The sequence below is a fragment of the Phycomyces blakesleeanus genome, assembly GCF_001638985.1.
Source record: "Phycomyces blakesleeanus NRRL 1555(-) unplaced genomic scaffold PHYBLscaffold_6, whole genome shotgun sequence".
Classification (NCBI taxonomy): Eukaryota; Fungi; Mucoromycota; class Mucoromycetes; order Mucorales; family Phycomycetaceae; genus Phycomyces; species Phycomyces blakesleeanus.
In genome coordinates this window covers 1,165,727-1,185,793 of record NW_017265139.1, presented here as the reverse complement: position 1 = coordinate 1,185,793, position 20,067 = coordinate 1,165,727, and the positions used below count along the sequence as shown (strand labels likewise).

Here is a 20,067-nt window from a genome sequence, read left to right as displayed (position 1 = left end):
CGAACATCTTACCGCTCAAGGGGCTTTTATATCACATTAAATAACAGAAACGGGGGCTTTGATAATGGCTAGGCTCGTAGACACCAATCAATCTCAGACTGTACCACAGGTCCTGTTACTCTTTCTATACTTCTCCGATTGTAAACCAATGATTCCGTGAGCCATTTCTCTTGGACCTTCTATTTTGTGGTCCTTGTCCTTTTCTGCTAGTTTAGCTTCCTCTCTTACATTATACAATGCCACCAAACGCAGAGCCAAGGAATGAGAGGCTAGACAACTTAAAATACATCACGGCCCAAGAGCTTCAAGACAGAATTAAACAGGGCGACGCTTTGTTTATCTACGATGCGAAGGTGTACAAAGTTAACCGGTTCATGGCCAACCATCCTGGTGGTGATCTCGCCATTCGCCATTCCTTGGGCAGGGATGTGACAGACGAGATTCGTTCACTGCACCCCCCGGCTGTGTATGAGCGTATGATTCACCATTTTTACGCAGGAGAATATGTACCTGACCTCGAAGTATCCAAAAAAGCTGTCAAGGTGTCCGCCAACACTACTGAGGAAACAATGACGACATCATGGGAAGGTGGAATTAGCGTGAGAGCATTCGATGATGAGATTCAGCAGCTTCATGACCACCACGCAGAAGATCTTTCCAAGGATCAGATCAGTCAAAAGAATCTTGACATGTTGACTATTCGCAAACATTTCCGACACCTCGAACAAGAAATTAAAGATCGAGGATTGTTTGAGTGTAACTACTGGAAATATGGAAAAGAAGTGTGCCGATATCTTTTATTTCTTTACATTTCACTCTGGTTCACTCTCACTGGATCAGAAACTTGGCACTACATGGTCGGTGCTTGCTTTATGGCATTCTTCTGGCACCAACTTGTCTTTACAGCACATGATGCTGGTCACAACGAAATTACTGGGCGCCTGGAAATCGACCATTTGATTGGAGTTCTTATTGCAAACTTCATAGGTGGGCTTAGTCTGGGATGGTGGAAAGACAGCCATAATGTTCATCATATTGTTACCAACCATCCTGAACATGATCCTGATATTCAGCACATGCCATTCATGGCCATCACCACCAAGCTCTTTAACAATCTCTACTCGACATATTACGGTCGTGTAATGAAGTTTGATGCACCTTCGCGTTTCTTTATCAAGTACCAGCATTACCTCTATTATCTCATACTGTCTTTCGGTCGATTCAACCTCCACGTCTTATCATTCACCTACCTCTTCTCCTCAAAGAACGTCCGCAACCGTAAACTTGAACTTACTGGAATCGCGTTCTTTTTTGTTTGGTATGGCGCGTTATTGTCTACCTTGCCTAGTTGGGGTGTGGTGTTTGCCTACATTATGGTCTCCTACATGTTGACCTTCCCTCTTCACGTTCAGATAACACTCTCACACTTTGGTATGTCGACATATGACGGTGGACCAAACGAGTCTTTTGCGGCAAAGATGCTGCGTACCACCATGGATGTGGATTGCCCAGAGTGGCTTGATTGGTTCCACGGTGGTCTTCAATACCAAGCAGTCCATCATCTCTTCCCTCGCATACCAAGACACAATCTTCGCTTGTGTGTTCCTCTGGTGAAGGAATTTTGTAAAGAGACGGGTCTCCATTATTACATGTACAACTTTTCTACTGGAAATGGTGTTATCTTGGGTGCACTAAAGTCTGTTGCTGACCAAGTTGTACTTATGAACGATGTTGCCAAATACAATGCTGGTGTGTGGAACAGTGAAAAGTCTGTAAATTAAAATAAATCATAAAATACAAAAACAAAGGGGTTGTAACCGTATAGTGAAAATGTTCAAGTCAAAAACAAAAATAAAAATTGAATATTAAAACAGTTTTGTTTTATTTGCAAATGTGATTATTATTGTTTTTAAATTAATGATTGAAAATGAAGTTCGTAATTTATTTTGTGTATAACTACCTATGATAATATGTTGTACATATAGGTACGTAAAAAAAAGGATAAAGAAAATTGAAATGATAAATAGAAAAACACAGTTTACAATGATGAGATGTAAAAATTTTGCTTATAAGCCATAAACAAAAGCAAAGAGGAAAATGGAGTATGAGAAGGAATTCTGGATCATGACATGTACAGGGAAGACTTTTTTTTTGCAATGAGAATGATTTAGTCTCTACCACGGAAACCACCACGTCCGCCACGGCCACGGCCACCACGGAAGTCACCACGTCCACCACCGCGACCACCGCGGAAGTCACCACGGCCACCACGTCCACCACGGCCACCACGGCTTCCACCAGCACGGGGAGCATCGGATCCACCGCTGAAGTCAGTGCGGAGGGGACGACCACAGACGGAGACACCAGCCATACCCTTGACAGCAGCCTCGGCCTCGTTCTCGGAAGAGAACTGGATGTAACCAATACCACGGAGACCACCAGTCTCTCTGTTGAAGGGAAGACCGATATCACCAACGATGGTACCGAACTTGGCGAAAGCATCGTTGAGGGCCTCACGCAACTCACTCTCTTCCATCTCGCGGTTGATGTTGGCAATGAAAACCTTGTCGGTCTTGGCGCTGAGGGCACCTTCGTTGAAGCGACCAGCAGGGCGGCTGGACTCGTCGACACGGAGGGAACGGCCCATGTGCTCGGACTCGTTCATGTTGAGGGCAGCCTGGTGAGCGGCCTTGTCGTTGAAGTCAATGTGGGCGAAACCTCTGCTCTTGCCGGTGTCGTTGTCCATTCTCAGGCGAACGTCGACGATAGAACCGCACTCGGCGAAGTGGCTACGGAGATCATCAGCAGTGGCAGCGTAGTTGAGACCACCGACCCAGATAGTGTAGATCTCTTCAACCTTGGCAACCTTGGCAACGGGCTCCTCCTCGGACTCCTCGGCGCTACGCTTGTTAGACTTAACCTCTTCCTCGGATTCAGACTCGGAAGCAGACTTGGTCTCCTCCTCCTCAGACTCGGACTCGGAAGCAGACTTGGACTCTTCTTCCTCAGACTCGGAAGATGAAGAGGACTCCTCTTCCTTGGCAGCAGCAGCAGCGGCGGCGGCGGCAGCGGCGGCGGCAGCAGCTTCTTCTTCGGCCTTCTTGGCAGCCTTCTCAGCCTTCTTGGCAGCCTTATCGGCCTTCTTGGCAGACTTATCGACCTTCTCGACGTTGTCAGACTTGCTGATCTTCTGGGTAGCAGATTTGGCCATTTGAATTATTTTTTTAGAAGAAAAAAGGGGTTATGAAACAAGAGGTTGCCATTGATCCCCCGCCTTTTAACAATAAAAAAATTTCGTTCAGCAAGAGGTCCGCCTCTGTGACTATCCGATGAAAAGCAGTTCGTACCTTACTAAGCCCCTAATAAGACTGCGGGGTCCAACTAGAAAAGACAAAGTAGTTTAAATGCCATGCTCTCAATTGGTCCGCAAAATAGGTTTCTCAACCTTTTGTATGCTTATCACACCGATCCATCGCGCTTGGAAAAGATTTTTTTTTTAAAAAAAAAAGAAAAAAAAACTCTTCCTTGCATTAAAGACCAGTCGAACTCGATGGGATATGGTATTGCCATCTAAGCTCATCAATACATTAGTACGGTTTTACAAATTAAATAGCCTATGGAATATGAATACATTGTTCTTATTATTTTCTGAAGTTTAATCCAATAGACTAATTCTTATTTTTATTGAGCAATTGGACTGTCAAGAAGTATATCTTATTCTTTAAACATTATAAATTGATACAATCAATAAAAAAAAAAGAAGTAGAAAAAATAAACAGCCTAACTTCTTTGTATCTTTTTTTTCTTGTTTCAAAATGTATGGCCTTTTGGTATATAATTCATATTTGAATCTCATGGTTTTGTGCAAAAAGAAGGCATTTTCTTATTATTTTCTGTAATTCAATTTATAATGGTTTAATCTTAGGGCAAGAAAATTGAAACAATATTTGTTATGAGACTTTTATTAATTACTACTACTATTGTTAGTATTTACATCATTCTAGAGATAATTACTTATGTACATACTTTCTAGTTAAAATGATATTAAGTATGTGCTGTTCAGTTTTTCAATTGGAATCACAATTGACAATATTCACTATAAGAAGAGCAGATGTAATAAAAAAAAAGGTATCATTTTTTGTATTACCTTTATCTGTAACACAATCTACATTTGACAGCAATGTATTGGATAAGCAACCCCAAGTTTAAAAGTCATTATGTTTCAGTAAAATAAAGAAGACAAAGAAAACAAAAAAAAAATCAAAAAAAAACTTCTTGGCCATTGATTAGTATTATATTTTGTGCATTGTATGTTCACGCATTGATTAAACTAGAAATGATGGCAAGCAAGAATAATAATAGATTGTCTAATTCACCATTTTACACATGAAATAATAAAAACATCGTAGCTCGAATATGAATGCGATACGTAGAGTTACTTGGATGTACTTCTTTATAATAGTAGGCTTTACATATTTATATCTAACATGTATGTTTAATGAATATTTCTTCAGACGAAGAATTTAAAGGTTGTGTACAAGCCTAAGAAATTAATAATAAAAATAAAATAAAACAAAAACTTTGCACGACAAGAAGTATACGACTGCTTATCGTGGACTGCGCATGTTGTATGATGATTATGAATAAAATCAAAGTAAATATCTTGTTGTATCTTTACTCATTTGTTCAAAACACACCACACGGAATTTTTCTTATGTGAAATACCCCACTACTTTACAGCACTTAAAGAATTCCTTTGATATTAGTAAACATATTTAGATATCTTATTGCTCTGTACCTTATTTAACAGAAAGAAGTTATCCTAAAGAACACAACACATATCCATTCAAGTCTATCTTGTGAAAAACTAAAAGCTAAAAAAAATACTTTGGTTGATGTAGAGGATACGCCTTTAACTTGTATTTTCTCTTTAAATGTAAACTTATATAACGAATACGGGTTTTATTATGTACGATTCTAATGACACTGCTACTGCTATTGTTACTTTTACTGCTTTAGTCGCATCATTTTTAAATAAATAAAATATATATATATATAAAGTTTTATTTTATCAGGCGACGATCCTTCCAAAAGGGCAAGCTAATCAGTGTCAGTGTTCTTTCGTACTCCATTCCAAAAGGGCAAGCTCATTTAATAAAGCTCTCTATTAGCCAATACTTTTAGAATTTGGGTGATACACATATATCTCTTAATATTAAATATATATTTTCTTGGGTCCATTTTTATTTATTTATTTATTTATTTTTCCCTTCTTTCCAACATTAGAAATAAATGAGTAAACTGTGGGCACGGCCAAGTCGAGTTCATTTGATACAGTTGATTCATGGTTTCAACTCTCTCATATCGATTGTATGGGCAGGGATATTAATCGGAGCCGCTACCAAGATAAACTTATTCACGACAACCGCCGCTGCCTTAAGTGGTCTTGGTGAGTCCCAAAAAAAAGAGGGGGAAAAAGGGGAAGACTCTAAACCTGAGACAAGAGTTTGTACATTAAGCTCTTGTTCCGAATAGAAATATGTATAGGCATGTATTCATTCTAAATTTGCAAGAGTAGGAAACTATAGTGGATTCGCTTACCCGGCTACCTTTGTCTACATGCTGGTTCCTGCAGTGTGTTCAGTCGTATTAAGTTTGATCCTCGCCTTTGATCCCAGCCCAGGGTATACATTTTGGAAGCCATCAAAGACATTAACGGTTACTATTGGGTGCTTTGGAATCGCATCCTTGATGTCGGCCTTGTTGCCTCTAGTGCCTGGCGCGGATGTGATAACAACCCCAGATTCAGCTTTAGATTGTACTTGGACCAATTACATGACATGGAAGGTTATCTTTGGAAACATAGGAGCGTTTCCTTGGGTGTCGGCTATGGACACCGCTTGTTCCTGTTTTCATGCAGCCGATATATTTGCTTGGATAATTGGGTTTGTCTGGCTTGGGCTCACTGGTCTTTATTGTTATCGAATTCGCACAGCCATAAATTATGTTTCCAATTCTGGCAAAACTGAAGCACCCTTTGACTCCAAATCAACTGCATGGCCTATGGCAACTCTCACTTCTCCTACAAATGACAGCACAAAGTATGAAGTTCCTGACAAATACTGAGCAAAGGTCCACAGAGACAAATTCCATAGAATCAACATCCTTACATATATATCTATATACATTATCATCTTACTATATTTAAATCTCTCACTCTTACATTTTTACACTTTTACATGCTGTCCTAAAGTTAAAGCTAAACTCACCCCCAAAGAAAACCTATTTACCATTACATTATATATTCTTATAAACTCTCCCCTCTTTTGTTCAGCAGTTGTAATAACAATTGTATAAAATTCGATGATCATATCCTACTTTATCCCTTGCGCCTTTTTTTTTTGCTTTGTTTTTGATTATAGATACATATATACTATATTGATCTACAATAGTACCTGCTTTATACCGAGAACCTTTATAATCTTTTAAAGTCTTGCGGTTTCTTGATAATATCCATGTATTTATTGGTATGAGCGAAACTGAGAATAATTTACACTGTCTATCTGTATACTGTCAAAGCAAATAACTTTTTTTTTAAAAAAAATAAAAAAATAAAATAAATCACGGTTTTTAGCATAGAAATTGCGACTGGCAAAAAAGCTGTATTTTACAGGGCTTTTTATTGGCTCCAGTACAAAAATCCGATCCATCTAATCAGTTTCACACCTAATTTTTTTTTTAAAGAGAACCCGCAGACCATGTTTTCCACCCGAGTCCTCTCTTCATCTTTTAAGCGTAACATGTCTTCCCTCACCCGTGTCGGTAAGAACCCTTTTGTCAATAGCAAACTGGAATAAAGCTAATAACAAACAATTGTAGAAACCACCAACGCCCCTGCTGCCATTGGCCCCTATGGTAATTGGCATTCTTTTTTTTTCTTTTTCTTTTAATTTTTTTCTCACGCGCGCTAATCTCATTTGACATGTCGCGACATCACCCTTAAACATTTTCTTTATAAACATAACCATAAACATATGAATATTGATATTCTTGTTTTCTACAGCCCAGGCTATCAAGGCCAACAACATGGTCTACACCTCTGGTCAGATTGGTTTCATCCCTGCCACTGGTAAGTACAGGAAATATTAAATATATGTATATAATAAAAACGTTCAAGTGAACTCCCGACTTTTATATATATATATGCATTTTTCGGCTATATTAATGTGTCTCTATTTTGTGGTATTCTAGGTGAGATCGTTGAGGGTGGTGTCGTTGCACAGACCGAACAGACCTTGAAGAACTTGTCTGCAGTTCTTGAGGCTGCTGGCTCTAGCCTCGAGAAGGTTGTCAAGACCACCGTCTTCATGAGAGACATGAACGACTTTGTTGCCATGAACGAGGTCTACGCCAAGGTAAGATAGCATCTGTTTTCTTTTTTTTTTCATTGGTATTAATGTTCTTTGTTCTTTGTTTTTTATATATTTCTTAGTACTTTGCCAAGCACCAGCCTGCTCGTAGTGCTGTCCAGGTTGCTCGTCTTCCCAAGGATGCTGCCGTCGAAATCGAGGCCGTTGCCATGCTCGAATGAGAATTAACCAACGCACACCCTGTTCAGTTTATTAAACAAAAGCTTTAAGGGAAAATAAGAATATTGTGTGTGTGTTATATAATCGCGAAGCCAATTAGCCAATAAATCAATAAATTAATCAATCAATAAAATATGTATATATTTTCTTTTGGACTTATTAGAGTTCTCGTTGAATTTGCGGATATTAATTGCTACCTTGTGAGAAGGAGTGTGTGTGTGTGTGCGTGTGTGTGTACATATATTTTGATTTATTGCTATAGTTTGCATTACATAACGGTACATTTAGAAGAGTCCTTCTTTACATTATCAAGTTCGTCTAATCTCTTTTGAGCATCTTTTCCAATCGCGCCACCTTTCACAATAGCCTTTTCCAACAGAGCACGTGCTTCATCAAGATCCTTTTTCACGCCACATCCTTCAATGTACATGCCTGCCAAGTTTATCTGTGCCAACTGAAACCCTTGCATGGCTGCCATCCTAAAGAATTCTGCTGCATTGAAAGGGTTGGACTCTACTCCATGGCCTTTTAAGAATCGCAGTCCAACATTGTATTGTGCTTCAGGTAAACCTGTATGTATGTGTGTGTGCATATATGTGTGTAAATGAAATCATTGTATTTTATATTTTATTTATACTTATATTTATATTTTGTTCAGTAAATTACATTATTGTTAGTATATATATATATATATATATATATATATATATATATAGATATATAGATAAAAAGAATAGGCATAATAGAAAGCTAAAGAATAGTCTAATTTCTATATACTTTTTTTGTTTGTTTATTTACCTTTGAGTGCTGCTTTTTGGAAGCATTTGAATGCCTTTGCCTGGTCAGGTTCTTTACTTTCCACTCCCAGTCCAGACGAATAATAGACACCCAGCATAAAGTTGCATTGAGGATTTCCTGTGCAGAAAGTTTGTATGATTGTTTTATTATTATTATTATTATTTAATTTATTTATTTAATATTTTAAAATATATCAATTAGTATACCAGATATAAATATATATACATTATATACATTATATTCTTACCTGCTTGAGCACCCTTTTTGAAATAATCAATGGCCGTGTTGTGATCTTGATGAACACCATACCCTAAACGATACATTCTTCCAAGTTCCATGTACGCACTGTCCAAACCTCCCTTTGCTGCAAGAGAATAAAGTTTAATAGCTGATTCAACCTTATCTGGCTGTGTTCTCATCAAAATTGCAGCCAAATTCATTTGAGCATAAGGGTGTCCCTTTTGTGCCAATTTTGACATAATTTCGATTGCTTTCATTTCATCTTTTGGTGTTCCATTGTAACCTTTGTAAACACATATACAGAAATACAGAATAAAAAATAATAATATTATAGATATAGATATATATATATATATATATCACATTTATAACTGTTTTGTTATCATTACTATCTTATCATTTATTTGCTTACCTCTGTAGAGCATATTTGCATAACTGAATGCACCTCTGTCATCACCTTGCGTCATGGAGCATTTGTACAACGCGAGACCTATGGGTGCACCGACTGTCTATCATGTAAGCAAGCACAAGGGGGGGAGAAAAGAACAACAAAGAGCAGCAGAAGACGCTGATATTCAAATATAATGACGACGTACATTTTGAGCTGCGCAAGATGATGTTTCCTAGGGCTGCCAATTCAGATGGTTTTTCTGCCACTGTAACAAGAATGATGATATTCGGTAATGATAATTATAACATTTATAACAATAACAATACTAGTAATTAGTAATGATACAGATATGTTACAGATAGGAGGTTATTTGATTTATATATCTATGTGTGTGTGTGCGATCTGATTCACCTTGTTTGGAATTTTTAATAACTTACATGCAATGATTTCTTTGGACTGCTCGTCCGTGAGTTCCTTATCGGCTTTAAGATTCTCGAGAATTATGGACACAATCTTCTTTTGGTTTTCAATAGGAATACCAATGTACTTTTTCTTGATAAACGTCTCAAGCTGTTCATCTGAAGGAAATAAATCTTATATTTCGGTAGATATTAATATTAATTTAGTATGTTAATTAATTAATACGCATATAGATATGTATATATATTTACCCTTCACAGCTACGCGAGCCAGCATTTCTGCTAGAGTCTGGACTGGTTCTGGTTCACTAACACAGTAGTATGTTATTGGTACTCCCATATATATATATGTATATATTGTGTGTGTGTATATAGATTTTATATATTATATATTTATAGAATATCGTTGGTTACGTCTTGTTGTTTATAGAATCCAAAAATGGCTCGAAAATGTCACTGGCTGACTGGTTCATTCGACCACGCCCAGTTGATTTTTGTGTGGCATGACTGGTGAGTGACCGATGAGCAACGCTAGGAATGATAGTTCTGAATGTCGTTCTGGGTCTAATGACACGTGGTTTGTAATGAGCAATGCAACGCTGGGCTGAACGCGAGGTTGACATTAGAGAAAAGGAGGTAATAGTTTCTAACAAGTGACCTTGAATTTTTGTTTGATTTTATTTTTATTTATTTTGTTTGATTTTATTATATATTTTTTATAGTTTTATTTTGTGTTTTAATATAAATTTATTGGTGTAATTCTTTGTACAAAAAATAAAATAAAATGGCTATCTTACTTTACTCTATTTTTGATTTTCTTTTTCTTTTTCTTCTCTTTAAGCTCAAAGTGGGGTAGTGAAAAGGAGGATGATAATTGGAATAGAGGAGCTGAGAGAGATAGAGAGATAGAGAGATAGAGATAGAGGGATGGGGATGGGGGGAGGAGGACAATGGTGATGGTGAGGAGGCTGAGAGAAAGAGATAGAGACAGAAGAGAGGGGAAAGGGGAGGAGGAGGGGTGGAGTTGAAATTGACCCCGCCATTGTTCATCACAAATAAGTTTGACGAATAGGTACAAGATGTTCAAGACGCTTTAACAGTCTAATTTGGTAACCATGACAACAATTTGTTACCACAGCAACTAATTGCTACCATGGAATCGGTATTTATTTTTACTTTGAATATATAAATATATATATATATATAAAAGAATAATCTTTATATACGTTCTATATGCATAAACCCTTTATGTTTTATGTTTTATGTTTTGTATATTGAATTGGTTTTTCTTCTTCTTCTTATTCTTATTGTTAGTATTAGTATTAGAAAAAGAGGAATAAGAAGAATAAAAAGGAATAAAAAGGAATAAATCATAATAGTATATACACACAGAGAGAGAGAGAGAGGTATATATATATATATATATATATGTATGTATTTTATATATTATTATCAAAGGGGATCATCTTGACTTGGCATGTATGACGTCTATGCCCAATGTTACATTCCCTACTTACTGCGAACACCGGTCCCTTTTCTCCTTCTCTTTCTTTTCTTTATTTATTTTATTTTCTTTTCACTTCACCACTCGCCTTCCGTTCCTTCTCACAACTCTCTTTTTTCTCTCTTTATTTCTTCTTTTATAAGAATCTATACGCCACCTATTCTTTTATTTTACCTTACCTTGTTTTATTTTCTGTGTCCTTTTATATATATATCTTTGTATATTCTACATTCTACATTCTCAATTCTCATTTACCATTACACTTCAAGCCAGTGTAAACAACAATCGACTAGGGCCTGGCTTACATGAAGCAGTAGATGAATCCCGAGAAGATTATCTAGGTACTGCTCAACCACGTGTATAAATAAATTACCGTTACTATGGTAACACCCGCCTCTATGGAGCAGCTGTCTTTTGGGGATTCTGAAGCGACACATTGCACTTCTTGGGCAATGTTAAGTACAGCAGGTAAACAGACAAAAAATTCAATATATACATATATATATTACTTGTAATGAATAGAGACAATTAACTATATAAAATATATGTATATGTATATGTATATAAACTTCTTTTTTTTTCTCTTCTCCTTTATTTTACAATTTAATTAACAAAATAGAACCCCAAGGAAAGAACAATATTAAAGAACACTATAACTGTATTCGACCAACAAATGATTGCTTTGATTTTGAATATTTTGATACAATGCCTATGAATTATCTTGATACTGAACCTGACAATGATAGTCAGGTATTTCGGTTTCCTAAAGTAAGTTTAAATTTTGGTTTTGATGCCGAAAATGTTGGTTTTCGTTGTCTGCTTGTATATAAGAAATCTTTTTTTTTTTATTAAATTGCCCACTACTATTTTTTCTTTCTTTCTATTGTTATATATATATATATATAAAGTTAAATTCGTCTCAGTCAACACCAACTCGACCATCGAGTGCAATGTCCGGACGATCCGACACATCTTTGTCTGAGCAAGACGCAGAAGGACAATCCCGGTTCCTAAATGAGATTGGAAAGGCACGAGAGCAGCTGATGCGATTTCGGAATGAAATGGATGGCCTAGCTAAACAAATGGACGGCATTGAGATTGATTTGGTAAGTAGTTTCTGTTTTTATTTAATTATTTATTATATAAATAATAATATCCAGAGACTAATTTTTTTTTAAAAAAAAAATCACCATCATTATTATAGAGAGATTCAAAAAACAGAGTGTGTAGGTAGCACAGAAGATTGAACAAATGAAAACTACAAAAAAAAAGGAAAAAGAATGAAACAGCTGACGACTGACGCCACTTACTGATTTTGTATGCAGTAGAAATTGAAGAAGATCTTACTACCACCCAAGAAGTCAATGTCAATCTCCAAGTCATTCTCGAAAGAGCCGTCTCAAGGCAGAAAGAGACTGATGTTTCTGCAACCCGTACCATGAAACACATTCATGCTGACTTGGCTAGTGTATGTTGTATTTTATTTTATTTTAAAAAAATTATTGGGTGATATTTATTTATAATTATTTTAAAATAAAATAAAATCACAGGTTGTCCAACAGAATAGTCAACTTCAGGGAAGATTGGCCACAATTGCCAGTTACCAGCGTGAATATCAAGGAAATGCCACTGATGTGGTGGAAAGGATGCGAGAATATGCAGAAATGCTTGAGCAGGCTCAAGGCACCATCCAAATGCTCCAATTTCCTCGAATTCGATCCGGAATGCCCGAGGATATGATCATTGAGCTCGCAGTACAAAACACATTAGGAACACGGCGTTTGAGCGAAACATCCGACACGAGCACATTAAATAATGAGCTAGAATCCGATCGAATGATTAAAGACAACCATAGTCATCATCACCCCCTCAACCTCGGCCTTGACCTTGACCTCGACCTTGACCACAGCCTCAACCACAACCACAATGTCGACCTCAACCTTAACCTCAACCTCAACCACAATCTTAACCACAATCTTAACCTCAACCTCAACCACAGCCGTCAAACTGTGGTATCTCCTGACACAACCGAACTATACCGTCATCGGATAATCCGTAAACGCACATCATTACCCGGGCGATCTCTGGGTGGCCCATCTCTTTCTTTAGCACTTCCTCCTCAACCAATACCTCTGTCAAAACCCATGAGTCTTCCTTCTCGTCTATTACCCCAACAAGGTCTAAAACTGCTATTGAATAAATCCCAAGGCGGTCTGGGTGGACTTGGCGGACTGACATAAATATATTATTGCTTTACTTATTCCATACTTACTTTTTACTATTCTTCTTCTTTTTCTACTTCCTTAAGCTTACCTTTTTCTTATACAAATTTCTCTTCTCCTTTTTTTTTTCTTTCCTTATCTTTGTTTGCATTGTACTTGAATAAACCACAATTTTATACATACATATGTACATACATACATCTAATTATTTATATATGTATACAAGTACAAGATATACATGTACATGTACATGTACATATAAAGTAATGTTCATTCTAATTGAATTCATAAAAATGGCTTAGTTTCTGGGTAGCACACAAAGACTATGTGTGCTGTCATCACCGGAATCTCATGGTTCTTCCGAGAGTATAAAACTAGAATGTAAGCCCTTTTCTTTTTTTTTCTTGCTCTGCTCTTTTATTTTATTTTTATTATATTTCAATTTCTATCAGTTCATTATACCACCGACGTCAGATCAGCCAAAAGAAATAAATTTATATACTCAAAAGACCTTTGCTGAGCCTGAGCCATCAACAACTACTTGGCATACAAATTAAAATAAGAAAATAAAATATAAACTCTTGTCATGACACTGCAGACACAACCTCAGATGCTCTTGGGAGCTTTTATTCTCGTTCTTGATCTCTTCTCGCTCTATGGTACGGTCAGATCATCATCCTCGATATCCACAAAGCTATTCTGGTTCATGGCTATCACATTATTCCCAATCAGCGGTCTATTCTTCTGCCTACCGCTGCTAATGGTTGGATTGATTTTTGTCAATGGATCCTTTGCAAACACAGCCTCATGTTCGGCAACACCACTATCTGTTTTCTTTTCTTCTTGTTCATAATATAAATATAAATATATCAATTTTTTTTATTGTTATTTTTTTAAGGAAAAAAAATGATTAATTTAATTACAATTAGTATGAATATGAATATGAATATTAATATTAATATGAATAGCACTGTGATTATTGTTTTATATATAAATATATAAATATATATTATATTATATCCACAATTTATGGGGTAGACTGAACGTAAACTAATATACACTTGTATCATGTGAAGAGTGCAAATAAATAAATAAATAAATAAATAAATAAATAAAAATGATTTCCCATTGATCTATATTGTACATTTTAATTCTCTCTTGTCAAGAAATGGGCGTTTTATTCCGCTGGGAATTTCCTTTTTTTTTTTTTTTTTTTTTACACAGATCATTTGTTACCAAGGCAAATTCACCGTCCACAATAGATTCATATATATTATATAATATAAATGTAGATATGTAGATATGTATATCACTCTTTTCTTTTAAAATGTACTAGTTTTCATATCAGTTCATATCAGTTCAGTTCAATTCAATTGGGTTCAATTGGGTTCAATTGGGTTCAATTGGGCTCAATTTAGCTCACAATACTGTCCAATATAAAGAAAAGTTCCCAGGACAACAACAACAAAAAACAACGGGAATATATATATATATATAAAAAGAGGGGTTCTTTGTTTCTTCTTTCTTGTTTAGCCAAATGTGAGATATTACGGTTCTAATTCTATAAATGGACATGACCGGATCATAAAAAGAGGGGTGGGGAAGGAGACACTAACTCTTGAGTGCGTGCGTACGAGCGTTCGTTCGTGCGTGCGTGCGTGCGTTTGTGTGGGGAAAGAATAATGATGATGATGATAATAATAATAATAGATGGTCAAAGTGTAAAATAGTGTATAAAATTATACGCACTTTAACCAGAAACAGAATGAGCTATAGATAAAGAAGAACGTCTCTAAAGGGTTGGGACACTATGCTTTGTGAATTGGAGACAGTTGCAGACTATTAAATTGTATATAAAAAGTTACATCTGTACATATAAAACTAAAAGAGGGGGAAAAAAAGGGGGGGGATTCAAATTGAACCTTTTAAGCTTTAGGTTTTTCAGTATAGTTCCCGTTGTCATTTATTTTTCTCGTATTACATGGTTAGCACCCATATGTACTCTATATATATATATATATATTACCCTTTATTCTATTGGGAGTGTGAGCCTTCATTTGATCGTACCAAAGTAAAATGATCAAATACATTTGTGTGCTAATAATCAATAGAACAAATATATCAAACTAGGCCACTTATGCCTTTAAACTTTTTTCTTTTCTTTTTCTTTTATGTCATGTCTGTTACCCGCCCAATATTTGTCTTTAGTGTCTGACTAGATTGAATTGAATTGAATTAAAATGGTAGGCATTAATGTATAAATGCAAAACAGCCAAGATATTTTTGTAGGCTACATAAGTATTATTATTATCAGTCTTTGATACAAGGAGAAAAAAATCAAACGTGTCAAGGCATGAAACAAAAAAAAAACAAAAACAAAAAAAAAAGAAAATGGCTTTGTCTAGACCAGATCTTTTAATATTCTCAATAATCTATCTCTATGCAAAACCTGGCATAATTTGAGAAAATAAGGGTCAAATTCAAGTTAATTATTATAAATATTTTAACCATATACCACACTAAATACATACATATACATATATATATATATCTTTGTCATTACTATGAATCCAATCCAATTCAATTCAATTCAGTTCAGTTCTATAAAGCAATTCCCCAAAATAACAGCGGAAACAAAATTAAACACGAACCGACAAACCCAACCCATAAGAAGCCAACCAAAGAGTCTATCAAAGCACAAAGAGAAAAATATATATAGCTCAACATATGTCTAATTACACACTCCGCCATTCCTTTCAAAGCAGAAAAAAAAACTTATCGCAAAACCTTTATACTACACTACACTACACTACATTGCATAAATCATACGCACACGCATACATACATACATACATACATACATACATACATACATATATACACATAATACTTTTATTCAATGCCGTCCTATATAACAGACGCTAATCTCAACAGCTATGAGCTGGCCTTTTGTGGAGGACTAGCCGGTGTGGTATCAAGGTAAAGAATGACAGATAGAATATTCACAATTAACATCTTTCAAACCAAAACAAAAAAAAAAAAGAAAGTTAATAATATGATTCAAAACTTACTTGTGTGTATAAACATATAAATATAAATATAATAAATATAATAATATTATGAACATACATATCTATACACATATAAATTAAAAACACAAAGATTCTTTATTGCTCCATTGGATGTCATCAAGATCCGGATGCAATTACAAACTCATCGAACAGAATTTGGATTGCAAGGGAGTAAGATACTGGAATCTAATGTCAAATACACGAGTATGACCCAAACAATGAAGAAGATTGCAAAAGAGGAAGGTATCAGGGGGCTCTACAAGGGGAATGTACCAGCCGAATATCTCTATTTATCCTACAGTGCGGTTGAATTTTGGGCGTACAAGGAGTTGGAGATGGCATTAGAAACCATGGTAAGGATTTTATCCTTTTGTTGTTTGTTTGTTTGTTAGTGTCACTTTATAAGAGTACATATTTTGTGCATTAAAGACAGAAAGAAAGGGATTCTTCTATCATTTAATCTAATATTTTCTTGTTTCTTCTTTTTCTCAATCCCCTAGGATCACAAGAAGCAAATCCCACATGTAGCCAAGACGTTTTTATGTGGTATGGCTGCAGGAAGTGTAGCAACCATGGCCACCTATCCATTTGATCTCTTGAGAACGCGATTTGCAATGGAAGACTCTAGAAAGGTAAAGTTTTTTTTGGATATATGATTAATTGTTTAAATAATAAGAAGAAGAAAATTAACTCTTTTCTTTCTTTGGCTATTCTGTGCTGTGAATAATAATGGCTTAAATACAACAGCACATCAGCCTCGTCAGTGCGATCAAGAAAATATATAACACTGAAGGCAAACGAGGATTCTATCGTGGTGTGGGACCTACATTGGTCCAGATTATGCCCTATATGGGATTAGTATTCTCGAGTTACGACGCATTGGCAGCAGGCTTCAAAAAGATGAGAGTAAGGTCCCAAACAATAATGATTTAAGAAAAAAGAAGAATGGTATTAAAATAATAATAACATTGTAGGAACAAGGCTTAATCGATCCAGATTACAAACCACTACAGGATATGTTGAGTGGTGCTCTTTCAAGTGTCATTGGCAAAACGGCTGTATATCCTATGGATGTTGTGCGGAAACGAATGCAGGCTCAGACATTTCCTTCTGTGGGTGTGTCGTGGTGGACCTGCCTCCAACAGATTGTGCAGAAAGAAGGGTACAGCAGTCTTTACAAAGGTCTTACTCCCTCACTTGTTAAAGTGGCACCTGCAGTGTCGCTGACGTTTTTGGTGTTTGAAGAAAGCAAAAAAGGAATGTTGTGGCTGAAGGATCACGAATGATAATATGTGCAATTTCATGAAGAAGGGGTGGGTAATATACATTTCACACACACGCACAAAATATATATGTATGTAGGTAGGTAGGTATCTGCATATGTATATATGTGTATATGTGTATATGTGTATATGTGTATGTATAGATAAATAGATATATAGACGTATGTACTGTGATCTTTCTTTCATTTTTGTGTGACACATTTGTGGCTCAATTTTTTGGAGGTAAAGATTAAAAAGACTCAAAAAGAATTTGTACACGCACAAATATAAATATATATATATATATATAAAAGCAAAAAGACAAGAAACCCGTCAACTCCGCGCCAATTCACAGTAGTATTCTATTTTATTTAATCTCTTAGATCAAGAATGAAGAGACTCAATGGCCTATATACATGTATTATATTATTCTTCAAGAGATCGTATATAGTAATTTAAAGAAAGGCACGTTTTTTCTTGGTGTTTTAATGATGAAAATAAACACGGCATGTAATATGGATTTTATGGCATGAGTAAGATATGGGCGCATACAGATCAAGAGATAGGATTTTGCTTGAAAGATCGAACATTGCATTTTGTTCTGTTTGAATAAGAATCATCTTGTGAATAAATCAATGGCAATAACTCGGCTTTGGTTTTCCAAGACAAGCTACCATATCGCCAACCATTACGAATCACCTCGAAAAAGAAGAAGATGTATTCAACCTTGATTTCTTTGGCTTCTCTATAGACACACTCTTCTACAAACCATATCCATAGCAACGCTTTGCAAAAGAAAAGAAAATAAGATTAAAAATATTGAAAGACTTGCTGTAGATGTCGGATATTTAACTTGACCAATCCTTTCAAACAGAACACTGCAATCCAAAATAGTCCATTACCTTTTTACACGTTTCGATCTTTACCATTTTCCTTTCTCTCTTTCTCTCTTTCCTTCTTATTGCATTTTACTATCTTCATTTAATACACGCTTACATACATCTATTCTTATATTCAACACTATTGGATATACACAATCTATATCCCACTTTATTTCCAAAGAAATAATAATATCCATTTCTATATCTCTATCTCTATTATATAAACGGTTAATAGTATTTACCGGCAGTACAACATACACACACACACAGAGAGAACCTAGCAGAAGTACATCAATTTTCTTCAGCCAAAGAAAATATAACGAAAAGACCGAAGAATCCATAGTTGATTATTTTTTGCAAAGAAAATATACCCCTTCTATCACCAACCTTCTACTAAACAGCAAGAAAACCAAAAAGAAAAAAAAGTAATGATATTATATAGACGAATACAAAGAAGAAGAGAAGTTTAATATTAATATTAATATCATTAATAAGAAAAAGAATAAATAAATAAATAAAAAAGTAACAAAAAAATACGCAACTAAACTGATCATCTTCTTCATTCTTTTGAATCTCTTCTTCCTTTTATCCTGTTATTTGCGGGGGATTTTTTTTATTGTTATTATTATAGACTCTACAATCGTCTCATTCACATCATGGCGGTATGTTGTGTTTCTATCTTGGGTTATTCTACACGGGATGAGCATATTCTCATGAACACTATCATTGACTGACTTGATTGCACAGGACCATCAAGACACCAAGATGAGGGAGCTGCACGCTCTGATCGAGCGCAACAAAACAATGCGAGATAAGGCGAGTCAGATGCGCCCACTTCTCAGGGACCGCAACGCCATATCACAGTGTGAAACCGAGATCAAAGAATACCAAAAGTATATCGATTACTTTTCCGAAGAACTTCAACGTCTTCAAGCACGCACTAGCCAATCATTCTCTCAGCGCTCAAACTCAGACGAAGGGAACGAGAATACACATGGCCTCGAAACGCCTGTCAACAACACACGAGGTGTCGCATCAACATCCAATACGACTACCTCGGGTCAACTGCAGACCTCAAGAGGTGTTCCTCCTCGCTCAAGCAGCATGGCCACCATGCCAAAAGAAGAGACCGAGAAAAAGAAATATAGTAACCTAGGTAAAGTATACAGCGATACTATATTTCCTTTATTATTATTGCTATTGCTATTATTACCATTGGCAAGTTAAACAATAGTTGGCGGGTATAGTCAATTCTACCTACTACTGCTATAATTATTATTAAATAATGTGGGCTGACATGAACTATTTCTTTTATTTTATTTTATTTTATTTTATACTACTGCTACTACAATGATAACAACAATACAATAGATCTTTTGACGAGTGCAACACCTTATAACAAACCAAAGGTGTCCATGAAATTACACGAACTGGAGTACAAAATGGATGTTGAGAAGAAAGTCTTGGCTGGTATCAAAACTATGGCCAATGTGCTATCAAATGAACCTTCTCTCGGTGACCGAAAGAGTCGTGGTGAAGTTCAGGGTCAATTGAATGAGAGTAAAGAGAAGCTCAATTTGTTAAACCGTGCTCTTCGTAAATACAAGGGACTTTACATCGGCGAAGGTGATGAGGATGATTATGGTAAGTTTTGTCAAGACATGTAATTTCATTTCATTTTGCCTCGTTT

The 20,067-nt window shown here is 35.8% G+C and overlaps 8 protein-coding genes across 8 annotated transcripts; 6 read left to right on the top strand and 2 right to left on the bottom strand.

The window, feature by feature from the left end:
• Window positions 1–236: 236 nt before the first annotated feature.
• On the top strand, window positions 237–1,896 carry PHYBLDRAFT_74346 (hypothetical protein; the record flags this gene model as incomplete). The annotated part of the gene is made up of 2 exons (XM_018443012.1): window positions 237–542; window positions 564–1,896. 2 exons carry the CDS (start codon window positions 237–239, stop codon window positions 1,779–1,781), a joined length of 1,524 nt encoding a protein of 507 aa, XP_018294153.1. The 3' UTR covers window positions 1,782–1,896.
• Window positions 1,897–2,623: 727 nt separating this feature from the next.
• On the bottom strand, window positions 2,624–2,845 carry PHYBLDRAFT_95552 (hypothetical protein; the record flags this gene model as incomplete). Its single annotated transcript, XM_018443917.1, has 1 exon — window positions 2,624–2,845. A coding segment is annotated over one exon (222 nt), but the record flags the coding sequence as incomplete, so codon positions are not given.
• A 2,447-nt stretch (window positions 2,846–5,292) lies between these two features.
• Window positions 5,293–6,126, top strand: PHYBLDRAFT_59642 (hypothetical protein; the record flags this gene model as incomplete). The annotated part of the gene is made up of 2 exons (XM_018440533.1): window positions 5,293–5,449; window positions 5,579–6,126. 2 exons carry the CDS (start codon window positions 5,293–5,295, stop codon window positions 6,124–6,126), a joined length of 705 nt encoding a protein of 234 aa, XP_018294151.1.
• A 746-nt stretch (window positions 6,127–6,872) lies between these two features.
• PHYBLDRAFT_110529 (hypothetical protein) lies at window positions 6,873–7,591 on the top strand (the record flags this gene model as incomplete). The annotated part of the gene is made up of 4 exons (XM_018428170.1): window positions 6,873–6,915; window positions 7,064–7,129; window positions 7,252–7,415; window positions 7,493–7,591. Coding segments are annotated over 4 exons (372 nt in total), but the record flags the coding sequence as incomplete, so codon positions are not given.
• A 266-nt stretch (window positions 7,592–7,857) lies between these two features.
• PHYBLDRAFT_166082 (hypothetical protein) lies at window positions 7,858–9,777 on the bottom strand (the record flags this gene model as incomplete). Its single annotated transcript, XM_018435360.1, has 7 exons — window positions 7,858–8,159; window positions 8,388–8,504; window positions 8,635–8,910; window positions 9,040–9,132; window positions 9,224–9,283; window positions 9,456–9,611; window positions 9,690–9,777. 7 exons carry the CDS (start codon window positions 9,775–9,777, stop codon window positions 7,858–7,860), a joined length of 1,092 nt encoding a protein of 363 aa, XP_018294149.1.
• A 1,286-nt stretch (window positions 9,778–11,063) lies between these two features.
• On the top strand, window positions 11,064–13,362 carry PHYBLDRAFT_186134 (hypothetical protein). Its single transcript, XM_018439199.1, has 6 exons — window positions 11,064–11,409; window positions 11,561–11,709; window positions 11,850–12,047; window positions 12,146–12,167; window positions 12,267–12,409; window positions 12,492–13,362. Exons 1-6 carry the CDS (start codon window positions 11,322–11,324, stop codon window positions 13,179–13,181), a joined length of 1,290 nt encoding a protein of 429 aa, XP_018294148.1. The 5' UTR covers window positions 11,064–11,321; the 3' UTR covers window positions 13,182–13,362.
• Window positions 13,363–13,578: 216 nt separating this feature from the next.
• PHYBLDRAFT_158219 (hypothetical protein) lies at window positions 13,579–14,244 on the top strand. The gene has a single exon (XM_018433754.1). It carries the CDS (start codon window positions 13,750–13,752, stop codon window positions 14,014–14,016), a length of 267 nt encoding a protein of 88 aa, XP_018294147.1. The 5' UTR covers window positions 13,579–13,749; the 3' UTR covers window positions 14,017–14,244.
• A 1,818-nt stretch (window positions 14,245–16,062) lies between these two features.
• Window positions 16,063–17,842, top strand: PHYBLDRAFT_186133 (hypothetical protein; the record flags this gene model as incomplete). Its single annotated transcript, XM_018439198.1, has 5 exons — window positions 16,063–16,142; window positions 16,326–16,587; window positions 16,735–16,866; window positions 16,982–17,140; window positions 17,209–17,842. The coding sequence occupies 5 exons, from the start codon at window positions 16,063–16,065 to the stop codon at window positions 17,518–17,520; spliced, it is 945 nt and encodes a 314-aa protein (XP_018294146.1). The 3' UTR covers window positions 17,521–17,842.
• Window positions 17,843–20,067: the final 2,225 nt, after the last annotated feature.

Bases quoted from the DNA above. Each gene is read 5' to 3' on its own strand.
- PHYBLDRAFT_158219 (XM_018433754.1), top strand. From the start codon at position 13,750: ATGACACTGCAGACACAACCTCAGATGCTCTTGGGAGCTTTTATTCTC.
- PHYBLDRAFT_186134 (XM_018439199.1), top strand. From the start codon at position 11,322: ATGGTAACACCCGCCTCTATGGAGCAGCTGTCTTTTGGGGATTCTGAA. The intron at 11,410-11,560 runs GTAAACAGACAA...TTAACAAAATAG, and splicing joins GGCAATGTTAAGTACAGCAG to AACCCCAAGGAAAGAACAAT. The intron at 12,168-12,266 runs GTAGGTAGCACA...TTTTGTATGCAG, and splicing joins AGATTCAAAAAACAGAGTGT to TAGAAATTGAAGAAGATCTT.